This window comes from Argopecten irradians, chromosome 5, assembly GCF_041381155.1.
Source record: "Argopecten irradians isolate NY chromosome 5, Ai_NY, whole genome shotgun sequence".
Taxonomy (NCBI): Eukaryota; Metazoa; Mollusca; class Bivalvia; order Pectinida; family Pectinidae; genus Argopecten; species Argopecten irradians.
The window spans coordinates 32,337,050-32,353,742 of NC_091138.1; the positions used below are offsets into that span (position 1 = coordinate 32,337,050).

General features: G+C 33.7%; 1 protein-coding gene across 1 annotated transcript in view; it reads right to left on the reverse strand.

The window, feature by feature from the left end:
* Positions 1-14,061, reverse strand: part of LOC138323561 (primary cilium assembly protein FAM149B1-like) — a 56,231-nt gene extending 42,170 nt beyond the window's left edge. Inside the window, exons 1-2 of the mRNA XM_069268248.1 lie at positions 13,947-14,061; positions 13,676-13,796 (exon numbers count right to left, since the gene is read on the reverse strand). Coding sequence (XP_069124349.1) covers positions 13,676-13,722 — 47 coding nt within the window. The 5' untranslated portion in view covers positions 13,723-13,796; positions 13,947-14,061. The remainder of the gene's footprint in view (positions 1-13,675; positions 13,797-13,946) is intronic.
* Between the last annotated feature and the right edge of the window lie 2,632 nt (positions 14,062-16,693).

Genomic DNA, 16,693 nt, shown 5'->3' on the forward strand with positions numbered 1-16,693 from the left:
GACTAGTACTCCTGATGTCCAGCGCTAGCTTCACTTTTGAACACCTCACAAACAGCTTTATTTTATTGTATGTCAGTGATTTAGTATATTTGTGACAAAATTCCTAGGTTATATATACACAAATTTTTATCAAAGAACTATTTTTGAAGTCAATTACAATTGTTGTTAACTACTTAATTTGGACATGCAACTTTGTTACAATTTGTACCGTATTTTCCGGACAATAAACCGCACCTGTGTATAAGCCGCAGAGGCCTTTTTTACGATTTTTTCAGGTTTTGTACACGTATAAGACGCACCGTAATATAAGCCGCACCCAAAAGTTAGGCCCATGCACCCACGTAACCATCTGTGTTTCATGTTTCTGATACGATCGATCTCTATTGAAGTACGGTAATGCTTATCGATGTTTATAATCACGAAAACTGTCTGTAAACTTAAACTGTAAATATATAACAAATAAAAACTCACTATGGTGTAAATATCTTTAGCAAAATGGACTTGGTCATGTTTCTGTTCGTTGTTTATTCTGCCATTACGTAAGCCTACTTGTGTGTAAACAAACATGGCGGCCGTACGAATCCACGCTTACTTTCACTCATTATTTCAGCATGCCAGTTAAAATACTTTCTTCAGTATGGATATGATTTTATTTTATCTCTATTTTGATATATTTCGCGTATTTATTATATTGATGTGTAAAGGATTACTATATTATCAAGGCTTGCATCATTAACCTGACTTCGTTTAGAGTATTCTCGGTCAATTTGCCATCCCATGATGCAGTTTACCGAAGCCTTATTTTTGTAAACTTCCGCATATTATTTCGTGGTGTTTGCTACAGAGATCGATTAAATGATTTTAATATGACTGTGCGGTGTTTTACACTCGGTAAAATGTTCTTAATTACATGTGATTTACGTGTATAAACTTGATTGCTGATTATTTCATTAAAATCACGGCGACAGGATTCTGGGAAATTCCCCTGTTGACCGACATTTGGACATATGTGAACACGTGTGCAAGTTTGATTTCATGCTTACTCTCGCTCATATTTCAGTACGCCGATAAAATACTTTCTTCGGTAACGTTATGCATAGGAATGGATTATATATCTTTTTTGATATATTTTATGAATTAAATATATCTTTGTGAAAAGAGTTACTGTATCAATCGACTTCGTTTAGAGTGTTCTTCCACTGTTTGTAAACTAGGTATCCCATGATGCAATTCACCGAAGCCTTATTTTTGTAAACTTCCGGATTATGACCTCGTGGTGTTTGCCGCTACAGAGATCGATAATATGGTGTTTTATAGACTATTTGATGCTCATAACATTGCTATAATGTTCTATATAACATGTAAAACACGCGAATAAACTTGATTGCTGATTATTTCATTGAAATCACAGCGACAGGATTCCGAGAAATACACATGTTGACCGAGTGTAACATGTGTGCAAGTTAGCAATAGCAGTCATTCAGAAGATCGTTTTCTTGCTGTCCGCGGACATTTCTTGCACACACATAATATTTAAATAATATATTTAACTTATTGATTGATATTTGATGATTTTTGACGTTTTAATTATTATTTTCTTGGTAACAATCCTGCAGCAAATCGATAGCGAAATCAGTCCGCCATTTTGTTGTGACTGTAAACAACCACGCTTCAGTCGGCCGATTTTCCGTGAATTAAACAATTTTACGATTGATCATGTATCTGGTACGTTATTATTTATATCTTTATTATATTTTTATCACATATTATATAGTTTAAACATTTTTACAGTGATTTTTTCGATGTATAACTTTACTAAACCGCCATTGTGTTGTGACTGGAAACAACCACGCTTCAGTCGGCCGATTTGCCGTGAATTAAACAATTTTACGAATCAACATGAATCTGATACGTAATTATTTTCATCTTTAATATATTTTCATTGCATATTTTATCTTTTAAACACTTTTTACAGTGATTTGGTCGATGTATAACTTAACAAAACTGGCGAGTAAAACTAACGATTTCCACACGTGAATCACGACGTACTCATGCAAAAACATGGTCAGATTTTGGTTTTCGTCCACGGATAAGCCGCACTGATGTATAAGCCGCACTGCCGATTTTCAGGTAAAAAAGTAGCGGCTTATACTCCGGAAAATACGGTATATATTTTTTAATTTCAATTTATTAACTTCTTGATATCATGGATGAAAGTGTGTTTGTTTTAATATTGATAACTTGTAATGTCTGAGAGATGTGTAAGTATGTCTACTGAGTGCATGGTGAGATTACAGGGAGCTGTGGATACATTGTTTTCAACATTTACTAGTTGTTAAATAAATTTAATTTAATTGAAAGAATTTTGTTTCTTCTCTTTTCATTCTGTAAATCCATTCAAGCTCATGGATAGAACTAAACTCTGAAACAAAATGGTACACACATGATCACTTAAAGATAAACGAGACTGAATGGACTTTGTAAATGACAACACACATTTCAAAGACAAATATATGGAAGATGTTCTTGAAGTAAGACTTAAGGAATCAGCAGAGAGTACAGAGACAAATACAGAACTGAAACAAAGCGATTTTGTGGCATCCTGTTAATCCAAATAAAAATTAAATAAATTATAATCCAAATAAAAATTAAATAAATTATAATCAAAACAGTCAACATTTTTTCTATGTCTCAGACATTTTGGAGAATTCACAAAACAGTCCCAAAGTCTACTTGATGCCATAATATAGGTATTGATATTAGAATCATTGATGATTATGATGCAATGATATACATATTGTACAGTTGTTTTTTATATTAGCTGTATGTCGTATATAAAATGCCCTAAAAGTTTTATGTCGCGAAAAAAATGCCCTTTTTTTGCCCAGTGCCCTGCCCTTTTCAAATCCTAGCTGGAACACTGAGACCTATTTGTCTTTCCTACCAAACAGACCTATTTGTCTTTCCTACCAAGGACAGACCTATTTGTCTTTCCTACCAAACAGACCTATTTGTCTTTCCTACCAAACAGACCTATTTGTCTTTCCTACCAAGGACAGACCTATTTGTCTTTCCTACCAAACAGACCTATTTGTCTTTCCTACCAAGGACAGACCTATTTGTCTTTCCTACCAAACAGACCTATTTGTCTTTCCTACCAAGGACAGACCTATTTGTCTTTCCTACCAAACAGACCTTTTTGTCTTTCCTACCAAACAGACCTATTTGTCTTTCATACAAAGGACAGACCTATTTGTCTTTCCTACCAAACAGACCTATTTGTCTTTCCTACCAAACAGACCTAATTGTCTTTCATACAAAGGACAGACCTATTTGTCTTTCCTACCAAACAGACCTATTTGTCTTTCCTACCAAGGACAGACCTATTTGTCTTTCCTACCAAACAGACCTACACTTCTAAAAATAATGTATTTGTCTTTCCAACCAAGGATAGATCTATTTGTCTTTCCTACCAAAGACAGACCTGTTTGTCTTTCCTACCAGGGACAAAATGTTTGTCTCTCCTACCAGGGACAAACCTGTTTGTCTTTCTTACCAAGGACAGACCTGTTTGTCTTTCCTATTAAGGACAAAATGTTTGTCTCTCCTACCAAGGACAGATTTGTTTGTGTTTTCTATCAAGGACAGACCTGTTTGTCTTTCCTACCAGGGACAAAATGTTTGTCTTTCCTACCAGGGACAAAATGTTTGTCTTTCCTACCAAGGACAGACCTGTTTGTCTTTCCTACCAAGGAAAATCCTAATTGTCTTCCTATAAAGGACATACCCATTTGTCTTTCTAATCAAGGACAAATATGTTTGTCACTCCTACCAATGATAGACAGACTTGTTTGTCTTTCCTGCCGAGAACCGTATCATTTTACAGAAAAGAATTCCCCCAAACAACAGTAGCTTTTTTATCAAGTATGATTTCAGACAACAGTAGCTTGTTTATCAAACATGTAAACAAAACCATCAGATCACACATTATAGAACCGAGAAGATTGACCTCTCAATTACAGATTAGCATTATCTAAAAGATTTAAACCTTACGCTATATTGGGTATCATTTATGCATTTCTAATTTGGGTGTGGCATCAAATTCGCACCAAGATTTAACCTTTTACCTTGGCACATTGGCAGCCACAAGACATAGAGAATTGAAAATAGTAAACAATAAACAAAATTCAACAAAACTGATGCAAAAAGCATATTTACAGCAGGCAAAGTGATCATTTAGCCACAGAAATAGTCACTGAATGGTTCAGGTGTCTTAAATTCTACCTCAGAACACAGGTGGTCTAGTGGTAAAGGTGTCAGAGAGTCTGTCACTACCCTTCTATTCCTATGCCATGTGATTGGTTAAGTTAGATGTCTGATTTTCTACTACTGGCTCTGGGCCATATGGTAGCCAAGTGTTAGAGGTGCCTAAAATTTTATCCCTGTCCCTTAACTCTAGGGCTACAACAACCTGGATAAAGAGTTGATATTCTACCGTAAACCCTTCATACTGAGACCATGGCAACCCAGTAGTTTAGGTTCCTCCTCATCTGGGTATTGTTATGTTAGCCTTAAAGTCAAATTGACTAAAGGTAATTCTCTAATATGAACTAACTTATTAGGAAAAGTTGCATCTACTGTAGCATTTTAATTTCTTTGGCAGCCATAACCTGCAACAGCCTTACATGGCCATCAAAATATTACACAACATTACAAACAAAACCCACACAAATTTACGTGAAAGTTTGCTATCAATGTAAACAAGATGACATATTCAGTTTGATAATGAGATAGCTATAAATCTGTCCCATGACAGCAAACTTTCAGCGTAGCGTAACATGAAACAATATCACACACACAAACACAATACAAGTTGTCTTACTACACGATGCATGTAGAGTACTATTGATATCAAAGAGATTTATTAATTTTTGTCCGATCAATTATTCAGTTTGTGGAGACATATTGGATATGTTCTAAGTAAAAGTATAATGAGAGCCTGACTTTCCTGTGTCACGCGAAATCAATACACCCAACATAGCCACTATTACAAAGGCCAGAGCTAAGCAACCAACCACGGAACTCTTTTGTCTCAGAACAGACAACCAGATCAAAAGGCTTCATTAAAACCTTTATAGATTCCAGGAGATGTCACTACCTTGTTACCATCCTTATCAGGCAGCCGGATCAAAGGGATCCATTTGAGTCGATGTAGATTTAAACAGATGTCACTGAAAATGTCACCGTCTAAAAACAGCAACTTTCCTCTGAGAAACGTAATAAGTAGTAAAGTACACGACAACCACTGTCTGCCATCTCAAAGCAACTACCTAGTATATTTTCTCTAAGAGATAAATTCAAATAATGTTACTAAGTTTGTTATGATTGAGAAAACATGAAATTTTTCTGCACACCCAATTTAAGGACAGTGAAATTATCTGTTACTTTCAATAAGTATGGCTGGAAATTTCAAACTGCAATTTTTTAATGAAATTACTAAATATAATATTGTTTGAATTTTACTTTTTTTAACACTTTTCTTAGTGACTTGGTGTCCACCATGATACCCAATGAAAGTGATAAAATACCATATACAACACTGTGAACACCCTCTTTTTTTGTATATGTCAAACTGTCAACATTGAATCCCACTTTCCAGTTGCCAGATACTGACTGCAGGTCGGTGGTTTTTATTTGGGTAATCTGGTTTTCCTCCACTTCCTAAAACTGGCATGACCCTTGCTGTTCATAGGACGTAAAACAGAAACAACAACAGAAAAAACAAAAGTAAAGTCTTGAAATGCAATACTGCACAGAAAAGGACAAAAGTATAGTCTTGAAATGCAATACTGCACAGAAAAGGACAAAAGTATAGTCTTGAAAAACAATACTGCACAGAAAAGGACAAAAGTATAGTCTTGAAAAACAATACTGCACAGAAAAGGACAAAAGTATAGTCTTGAAAAACAATACTGCACAGAAAAGGACAAAAGTATAGTCTTGAAAAACAATACTGCACAGAAAAGGACAAAAGTATAGTCTTGAAAAACAATACTGCACAGAAAAGGACAAAAGTATAGTCTTGAAATACAAAACTGCACAGAAAAGGACAAAAGTATAGTCTTGAAAAACAATACTGCACAGAAAAGGACAAAAGTATAGTCTTGAAATGCAATACTGCACAGAAAAGGACAAAAGTAAAGTCTTGAAATGCAATACTGCACAGAAAAGACAAAAGTATAGTCTTGAAAAAACAATACTGCACAGAAAAGGACAAAAATATAGTCTTGAAATGCAAAACTGCACAGAAAAGGACAAAAGTATAGTCTTGAAATACAATACTGCACAGAAAAGGACAAAAATATAGTCTTGAAATACAATACTGCACAGAAAAGGACAAAAATATAGTCTTGAAAAACAATACTGCACAGAAAAGGACAAAAATATAGTCTTGAAAAACAATACTGCACAGAAAAGGACAAAAGTATAGTCTTGAAATGCAATACTGCACAGAAAAGGACAAAAGTATAGTCTTGAAATACAATACTGCACAGAAAAGGACAAAAGTATAGTCTTGAAAAACAATACTGCACAGAAAAGGACAAAAATATAGTCTTGAAATACAATACTGCACAGAAAAGGACAAAAGTATAGTCTTGAAATACAATACTGCACAGAAAAGGACAAAAGTATAGTCTTGAAAAACAATACTGCACAGAAAAGGACAAAAGTATAGTCTTGAAATACAAAACTGCACAGTGAATGTACTATGTAAGTATACTTTCTAGAACGCTGCGAAAACACATTACAGAGTGCAGTGGAAGCAGATCACTAACGAGACGGAGACAAATCCACGGCTCCGACAACAAAAAACCTGTATGTTTAAACAGATAACAACATAAAGACTGCTTAATGAGCTAGAAAGATCATTAGCAGAACCCGATCACTGGTTTTGGTATTTATAACAATTGCATACACATGAGCTCTCTTCGACTCCTGAAACATAAACAGATCAGGAAGGCTGATAATTGCAGCATGTGCTCAAGCGTGTCTATTTTTCTGGGTTTTATACTCAGAGACCTTTGACAATCTACACCAAAGTCATGTCGGGTATTCATTGTTGCAGACCTTGGGTAGATCTAAATAAATGCACATGTAAACTTAACTGATATATATATATATATATGGTATTGATACAACAATGGGTTACATGTCAACGACTAAAGGAATTCAATACAAAACTGTACACCATATACACAACATACCACATATACCCTGTAGTAAGTACCTGCACCAAAACATAACCTTGGATGACGCTATGTAGGGGGCTACAAGGCACTTCTTGACATTTCTTAAGAAATACAATATATGATCAGGCTAATTATACCCATTGTACTGCAGGACCTTTCCAGTAAAACCTCGACAATTGTTTCAAACAACTGTTTTCTAAAGAACATGATAATAAAATGCACCTGGGAAGAACATGTGTATACTCTCTTAAATTTCAGATAATGGTAATTTCATGGTAACCGAAGATACATACATAACAAAACTGGCCATTCAAACACTCTATGGTGGTATACTTATGAAGGAATTTGAGCATTCTTCAAATATCTAATGCATGACCAATGCAGAAGTAGTACCGTCTAGCCAGTTATTTTTTGGGTCAAATCAATTTTTGCAATTTGAACCTTAAGCATGAAAAATTCAGGGCAAGAAATATCCCAGGTCCGATGGCCCGAGACCAGTAAAATATGCTCCAGGGCAAGTGAAAATTGGTGTAAACTTGCCCGATTTTAATGTAAATTACCCTGTTTTGGGTAAAGTTAGACTGAAATCTTAAATTCAGGCAAGTGGTTTTCAAAGTAAGTTTCTTGCCCTGAAAATTAAATTTTAGCAAACCAAAATTTAATGGTTTTGAAATCGTGAAAATAACATCCTTTGTGAAATTAACCGGCTATATAGTATCCGTAATAAAAATTCAAAAAGTTAATTTTTAATCTAATTTGAATTTATTTTTCATGAAACCTAAATTTGACATTTGAAAGTTACTGTCAATATTGTTTCATGGAGTTTACAACACTATAATGATTTATTTAAATTATAAAGTCAAAAAATGTCTCAAGCATCTGTAAACAGATTTATAAAACACAACAAATTAAAACAAGACGCAAGAAATGTTTTGATACATGTAGGGCATACTTTTTTCCAAATTAACATTTTATATTGTAAGCCAAGCAAGGAATTGAAAAACTCACAAATATAATATAAAAACACTGATAGATAGATGGACAAATTATTATAACTTCGATGAATCAAATTTCTCGCTGTATCAAACTTTTTGCTTGGTCCCGAATTTATTCACTTTATAACATTACTAACAAACCCATGTATGAATCGAAGTTTTATGAATCGAAGTTCTCGATGTATCGAACTTTTTTCATGGGCCATTTGTTATAGAATCATAGGTAACTGACACTCGATGATTCGAATAAAAATTTACCTGTACCGATCAGGTGTTCGCCGATGCCCCGCGGCGTGCTGTCACACCTCTCTCGCGACGGCCCTTCGCCGGACAATAGGGATTATGACAGCTTGTGTTACTTACTTGATATCATCAAGTTATTAATATCACTGATCAGGCCGATACCAGGTGCTTTGTTTTTACAAGCTACGTCGTTATTAAAATCATTAGTACGACAAAGATACTATTAGTCGAGTTTGATGATCGCCGCCGCCATTGGTAGCGGTTTGTAGAATTTACGGAATGGTAAATAGCGTGCCACATAATATAGTAACTCATACTCAAAATTGTTACATTCCAAAACTTAGGCATAAATACTGGAGCAAATCGATCATTCTAAATCGAAGTATTTTTGTAGGTGTTGTAGCGCTTTCGGTTCCTCCTTTTTAGTTTCGTTTTTACAACGTGTTTTCGTTTTTATATTCATTCCGTAATATTAACCATCGCTTCAATAGGCACCACATGTATGTACATATGGGTTAGGCCTAGTACACGTAAGTCTTGTTTATAATATATTGCTTACGATAGCAATACACGTGATTTATTACATACTTCGGTTTTTTTGTGTTTAATAGAATGATTATAAAGTGTACGGAATGGAGACGACATGTACACAACTACCACAGTTGGTCATGGTAAAAAAAACTCGGTTTAATTCCAACCATGAATAATTCGAAGTCTCGATGTTTCGAAGTTTTTCTGTCGGTCCCTTGAACTTCGATAATATAAAAACACTGATAGATAGATGGACAAATTATTATATGGACAAACAAATTAATACAAGAATATAGTCTTATAACATAATAAATAATCTGATAAACAGTTCAACAAGTTAATGGTTATACAGATATATACCTCTGACTAGATTGATAGAAAGAATGACCATTGATCACCAACAAGTGACAAATTGGTCAGTCTCTTTATCAGACCATACAGAGTAGTCTCAAAATTCTAGATTAATGGGAAACAAAGTGGGTCTAGATCATTTAAAGGCCAGTTATTGTACCATTCAAACTATCAAAGGGCAATAACTCCCACTAAACTTGTATGGATCATTAAGCTTCACAAACAGGGTATATTAAATACACAAATCAGACAGGCGGTTAGAAGATGCTACAAAGAATATGAACAAAGAAGCTAACTTCTAAGTAAATAAGAGATTTAAAAGTGATAAGAGGAGTTTTGAGTGAAGCACAATATTCATTATATTGTAGTATATTTAACATGTATGATTCTTGACAAAGCAATATCATCTTTGTAAAATAGGTTTTTTGAGTTATACAAGAATAAGACTGGGAAGTTTACAATAACACATCAAATATGTCTTTGTTAGGCAGAAATTAAATATTCTATATATTGTCTCAAACAAGAATTATGTAAAACAAAAATGGATTTTTTTTTTCAATATTTTCACACGCAAAATCCTCATCAACTGATCGATTCATGAGTACAAATTCAGCAACACATAGAGCAGGCACTTTGGTGATGAGCATTGCATTGAAGTTTTGTTTGATCAGGCTTTTTCTAGATAAATTAGGAAAAGGCCCCTGAGTGCATTTGGAAAAATCATCCGCATATCGACATAAGATTCATTTAGTCCATATTCAGTACGACAAAAAAACACAAAAAAGGTTTATAAATAGAAAAGTATTCTGTCCTAAATAAAACGTAACGGTAACTGATTAACGCAATTTTTGGGTGCGTTTGATTGAAAAGTCCCAAAAGTCGTGAGACTTTGCCACAATTTTCAGGTTGGGGAAAAAACCATGAAATATGGAAAACTTTAGCCTAAATCTCATTGGGAAATGGGCCGAATATAGGCCCCTGAGAGACCCTACAAAACATTTTTAGCAACAACACAAGGCTTTATCAGCTAAAACTTAAGGTCAGTGTTCGGGAAAGTCATGTTTTCCTCTTATGATAGACAAGCAGTTAACTCTTCCTGCAGTAAGTTTTGATAATGGGCAAAACAATTTCCCAAACCAGTTGCATGCCCATCTCTTTAAATCCTTAAATGTTAAATTGAATTTCCTTGCTTTCAAATAGTGATTGGATGCAGCTAGGTTCAGGCGACCGATAAAAACACACTTTTTATATGTCTACAAAACTGAACCGAAGTGATAGTAGTGACCTACATTTGTATCTACAAAACTGAACCAAAGTGATAGTAGTGACCTACATTTGTAAATTGAAACGTACCATGACTGTCAACAACAGCTCCTAGTGGAGTCATTTACTATTTATTCAATTATTAGATGCTTTAGACCAGCTAAATGAAGTACATGGATATGTGCTCTTCAAACAATAGGAGTGTCACGGTTAACCGAAAATACTGTTAACCGAAAAATTCAACCGTACGGTTTGGTTCGGTACGATAATTCTTAGTTTCGGTTCGGTTCATTAAAAAAATAACTGTCCTATAATACCTGTAATTTAGGTGTATAAACTGTATTGCAGATTATTTCATTGAAAATACGGCGAAGTGGTTTGTCAGAATCCCGAGAAATACACCTGTTGACCGACATATATGTGTAACACGTGTGCAAGTTCAGTCATTCAGAAGATCGTTTTTTGCTGTCTGCGGACATCTTTTTGCACATACATTAGATCTAAATGATATATTTCACTTATTGTTTGATATTATATAATTGATGATTTTTTTATTATATTTTTTTCGATAACAATCCCGCAGAATATCGGCAGCTAAATCAAGCCGCCATTGTGTTGCCGATTGTAAACAATCCCGTTTCCGTCGGCCAATATTCCGTGAATTAAACCATTTTACGATTGAACATGCACCTGGTACGTAATAATGTTTATCTCTATTATAATTCCAATGCATAATACTTTTTAAACACTTTTTCTGAGATAATACTGATGTATTGATTTGCGGTAAAACTTACGATTTTCACATGTCACTCATCACATAATAATGCATCATGAAGGATACGAGACTGTGACTGATTAATGTGTCAATATGTGACTGATTAATGTGTCAAAAGTACTGAAAGAGTTAAAAAAATGTTCAATTATGTTTTTTAAAGATGTTCCACTGCTGACAGATCATAAATGATACTCATTACTCAATATTTGAACAAAAATTGGTATTTAATCGTGTTATATGTCTAATTAAGACACAAAATGATATAAAATAATTAATGAATTTCTTTGCTGCATGCACTTTTAGAACTTCAATCTATATAGGATATAGTGCTGTGGATTATTTTTCAGGACGCAATTAATTATATGTTTTTAATTAGAAGTAAAATTTTGATAAAGAAAAAAAACATTTGTTGAAGTGATATACCATCTTTAAATCTAAAGCAAAACTTGTTTTTGATAGAAAATAGACTTAAAAAGTGTTCAATTAAGATTTGTCTGAACCGAACCGAAAAAACCGAAAACCGATCAAAAAAAGTTGAAACCGAACCGAGCTGAAAAAACATGAACCGTGACATCCCTATCAAACAAATTGGAAAAGTAAATAATATGTGTGTGGTTTCTGTTTCTCAATGTTAAACAAATTATGCAATATGAATCTGTCGCAAACAACATGTGCATCTCAAAGGGCGCTGCCATTTTCCAACCCATACAACAATGATACAAGCTTTTTCATTGGTTGCTTATTACGTAAATGGAAGGGGCAGCAACTGCAGCGATCCAGCAGGTGGCGCAGTGTGGGAACGTTACTGTTTACAAGACATCTACCAAGGGTTCAGTATCTTAAACTACTGTACCCTTGGCTAGCGAAGTTGAGTGCTTAACGGAATAAAAACTTTAAACTACATTTATAGTATGTCTTAAGTAGAGACAAACCCTGAGCAGTTCCTTACTGGGATGGCATCAAGGGAGATTTTAGGAAAAAGAAAGTCAGCCAGTAAGAATTAAAAAGAACAACAACAAAGGAATAGATATGATAGGACCAGTATTTGGCCTTAATTTTTCAGGCCAATAAATATTAACTCTGATCCACATCAATTTCACATCAATAAATACTCTCATACTTGCTATTCATCAAAACATAAAATTTTATAACCATGTACACGATGTGCTCCACCTATGACATCATCAAATTGATGATTTTCCTCTTCTCGCCAAATTTTGCTAGAAATTCATCATCTTTAGGTTAGAAAAGGCTTGAAATGGATTTGGCCGCCACCTTGGAGCAACTTTATATTTTGCATGGATATGCGTAAATACACAATACACAACGTGTGAAAATCTCTTTCTGCTCCACAAAGGCGGCCACATTCATTTTTAGAGAAAACCACTCAAAAAGTATGATTTTTCAAGGATTATTGTGAAAAATGGCGGGAAACTGCATGTTGATGACGTCATAGTGAACAGAATTGGCACATGCGGGATATTTTCGGGATGTAATGTGCTAGCAAATGTATTCAACTGTTATATGGCAAAATCTATTGTTCTTTACTGGAGAATTAATTTTGGGGCCATATTCGAGTCTTAAGTACCTTCTCCTTTCGTTAACTTTTGCGATCATCTAACACCTCAATTATCAACAGGCAGGGACTAACATTGAGGTAGCTCAAAAATGGTAAATGAATGGCAGTTCTAAATCAGGTTGATTGGCGGTGCCATAGACCATCTGCATGACTACTAAGCGGCTAGTGTTCTGAGGTTACTAATACATGTACAAACCCCTTCTGGTTGTTTATTTTTTAGCTCTGTTTCTGAACACCTGACAAGGGGATACCAGAATATATGATACTTCAGAACGAGTATATATTATAAACAATGCGATGCAGAATGCAACAGATCCGGATCACATTAAACTTCATTGTAGTGATAATTAAAGCAACCCATAATCAATCGATAGAGTATTTGATTGTTTCATTTGGCTCATGCTCATAATGACTAACTTTGAACCCCAGACCATGCAGACATCTGTGGTCTGGTCGTGAAGATTTCTGCTGGTTCTTTCAGTTTGTGTTCATGCCGGCTACTAATTTTGAACCTCGGACCAGACATCCATAGTCTGATTGCGAAGATTTTCTCTCGCACTACAAATGTAGAACACGTACCTAGTTTATTCAGGTTGAGATTCAGAAATCTCCATGACCATTTGATGATTTGGTTGGCCAATATATTGCCCAAGATCTTACATGTACAAAATAAACCAAGTCAACTTACATTTCTAACGGTACTGGTTTCCTGACATATCTTCCTGTCATCATCATATTTGCTGTCTGTCATATATAAATGCCCTGCACATGGTCATATCAGTGGGATGCTTGCACATCTTCATTAAATTCTGCAATGACATCGACATATTTCTATGATTGTTAGGCTAAAATTATGGTTCTACATTGCGTTTTGCAAATAGTAAACACTTCTTGGGCCTTGGTTAAATTAGACAGCATACCGCAATAACAGTAAAATCATGGGCATTCGAAAACTGTACCTAAATTCTTCGTGTAAGCAGGTATGTCTGTTTTTCTTATTACATATCGAACTGTCATTCACCAATGTTGGCGACATCCAAACAAACAAAATGGCGGTATTTTTGATCCCATAATTCCCCAAACGTCACCTCTGCTCATGCGTACAAGGTGCGACCGCATATATCATTGCAAATTTCCCGGTTTCGTGAAACGTTGCTTAGTTACTATATAAACTTAAACAAAAGCACGTGTTTTTGTTGCTTGGATGCCTTAAAGGAAAATCGTGAATTGCATATTTATTTTTTCTGCTGATTGTTAGCAAATAAGTAAAAGGTTTTTTTTAGGATTTTTTTTACATAACATTAATCTACTTTTATTGTAATACAAAATACATTTGAAAACCTGTTAGACTAATAAAAAGTTAATTTTCCAAAAAGATAAATAATACAGCGGATGCTTTAGACTCCAAGACATCTACATGCAGTTGTAGGACAAACTTTCATCATCTTCTTCTTCTTTTCTTCTTCTTCTTCTTCTTCTTCTTCTTCTTCTAAATTAATGAATTGACCATTGATACGGCCCCTAATTAATCATTTATAATGCTAATGTTGAAGAACTACATATGTATATTAGCTATTCTTTATCGTGGATGTTTAATGCCTGTATAAGTTATGATATATTATTATGCCAAAGATGTAAATGGTATAACATATGTAATTATGCAAATAAATTGACATATCAAGTAATGAAATTGACACAGAACTTTACATGTATTCTAATGTAATAGCATAATCTAAAAAATGAAATAAGTAATAAGAATATATTCAAATTTGAATACGATGAGAGTATTAATAGTTGAAATGTTTCCTATCACACTAAACCAATTTAAGGATGCATATCTCACTTATAAATCCTTGACCAATTGTACTTGTTGGAGGATCTGTTCTGGTGCAAAGTCATTTTTTTCTGATGACGAACTATTTTTTTTCTAAATATCGATTTTTAAAAATAAGAAATCCTACAAAAATTGAATAAAACTAATATGATGATGTGCTTGATTTTGAGGTTTTATGAATCAAAGATGACGTAAGTTGTGATTTCACCGGAATTTCATTGTTTTGAGCATACACGCGACAAACTGAAGCATTATTTTGCAAATTTGTTTCTGATACGTATGAATATTTGCAAAATTGACCAAATCAACGTTTGATTTTAAGAAAATAATTATATCACACAGTCAACTCATTTTTTGATCAAAATAGCTGTATATATGTTATCCTTACCCCCTAAATAAAGATGAAAATACCTCGTATTTTGTTTAGGTTTTTTGACCGATTCGATGTTTCACACAAAAAAATCTGACGACTAACTTTTTGTAAAATTTTATCATTCAAAAGAAAAAAAGTGTGCTTGACTTTTGGTCCCGTTACAAAAAATTGTTATTTTTCAGCAATTTTTGCTAAAAATTCAAATTACTTTATCTTCACTAAAATGTAAGAATGAAAAACTAATAGGTTACATTTCAAATGCTTATCATTTTCATCTCAGTGAATCTACAAAAGATTTACAGCCACAATTAACTTTATATGGCTAAAATTGTTGTCGCACCGGCGAGTTAAGTAAAAATATTGAATTAAAATAAAAGTGAAATCTAACCTCGCTACAAAATGTAAGATATGTCCTTTTTTCAAATGACCACCAAATAGGTCATTTCTTAAAATTCGGGTATGAAAAATTCTACATTCAACATAAGTCTAATTTTGATATATTTGCTATATGACAACTTGCTTCAACGCCGCGCATCATGTGATTCCAATCACCGATTCTATATACAAGAAATTGGTTAGAATAAAAACACATTACTTTTGCGTTTTGGTATTTGGAAATTATTCTGACAATAATGTTATAATCTGGCATTTCTTAAATGTAAAAAAGACATGAGGCTAAGCTATTCTATAGATATTCATATACATGTAAATACTGGTTATAATATCATGTATGCAATATGTAGATCTATTTGGCCCCAAATCCGTCAAAAGTTCAAACCCGTTACTTTGTTATAAAATTATCAAATTTCAAATAGCATTGATCCTGATACGATATTGCATTATTTACTATGGCAACCATCCCAACATCCATACTCATTGAACACTGTTGGCTAAATATTTCCAGAATATGTATCAATAGTGCCTCAATATTCCAATAAATCTTTTATTATATATTTAAGATTGCATATATATATATACTGAAAAAAAAATAAAACTATCGAAAAATATGCCAAAATCTTATTTTTTTTAGTTCACTTTTATGCATAATTCGTATGCTTGCAATGGCAACTAGAGCTGCACAATCTGACTTAAATCATCTGTCCATTTTTCCAATGGCTTCTGTTACCAAGCATATTACTAAGTAAACGAAGCCACAAATAGATGATTTTAATAAGATTGTGAGCTGAAATAATTAAAAAAAATCTTAACATACAACACATGTAATATAAAAAAATGGGTTTGGGGCCAAAAGGGCCAACTTATACAAAGCTTTTAAAAAATAAAAAAATACTCTACATGGTATACAAGAAGGAGACGAGGTCTTTAAAAAAAATCTGCAATTTAAAAATCAAACTAAGCATGGTGTATTGTATATAACAAATCTAAATGTTGATAAAAACCATCCATGTTTAAATGAATGCAATGCTTTTGTTTAAAAAAAAAGAAAAAGTGATTCAATAGAAAAAATAAAAACTCTTTATAACAAAATGCAACGAATT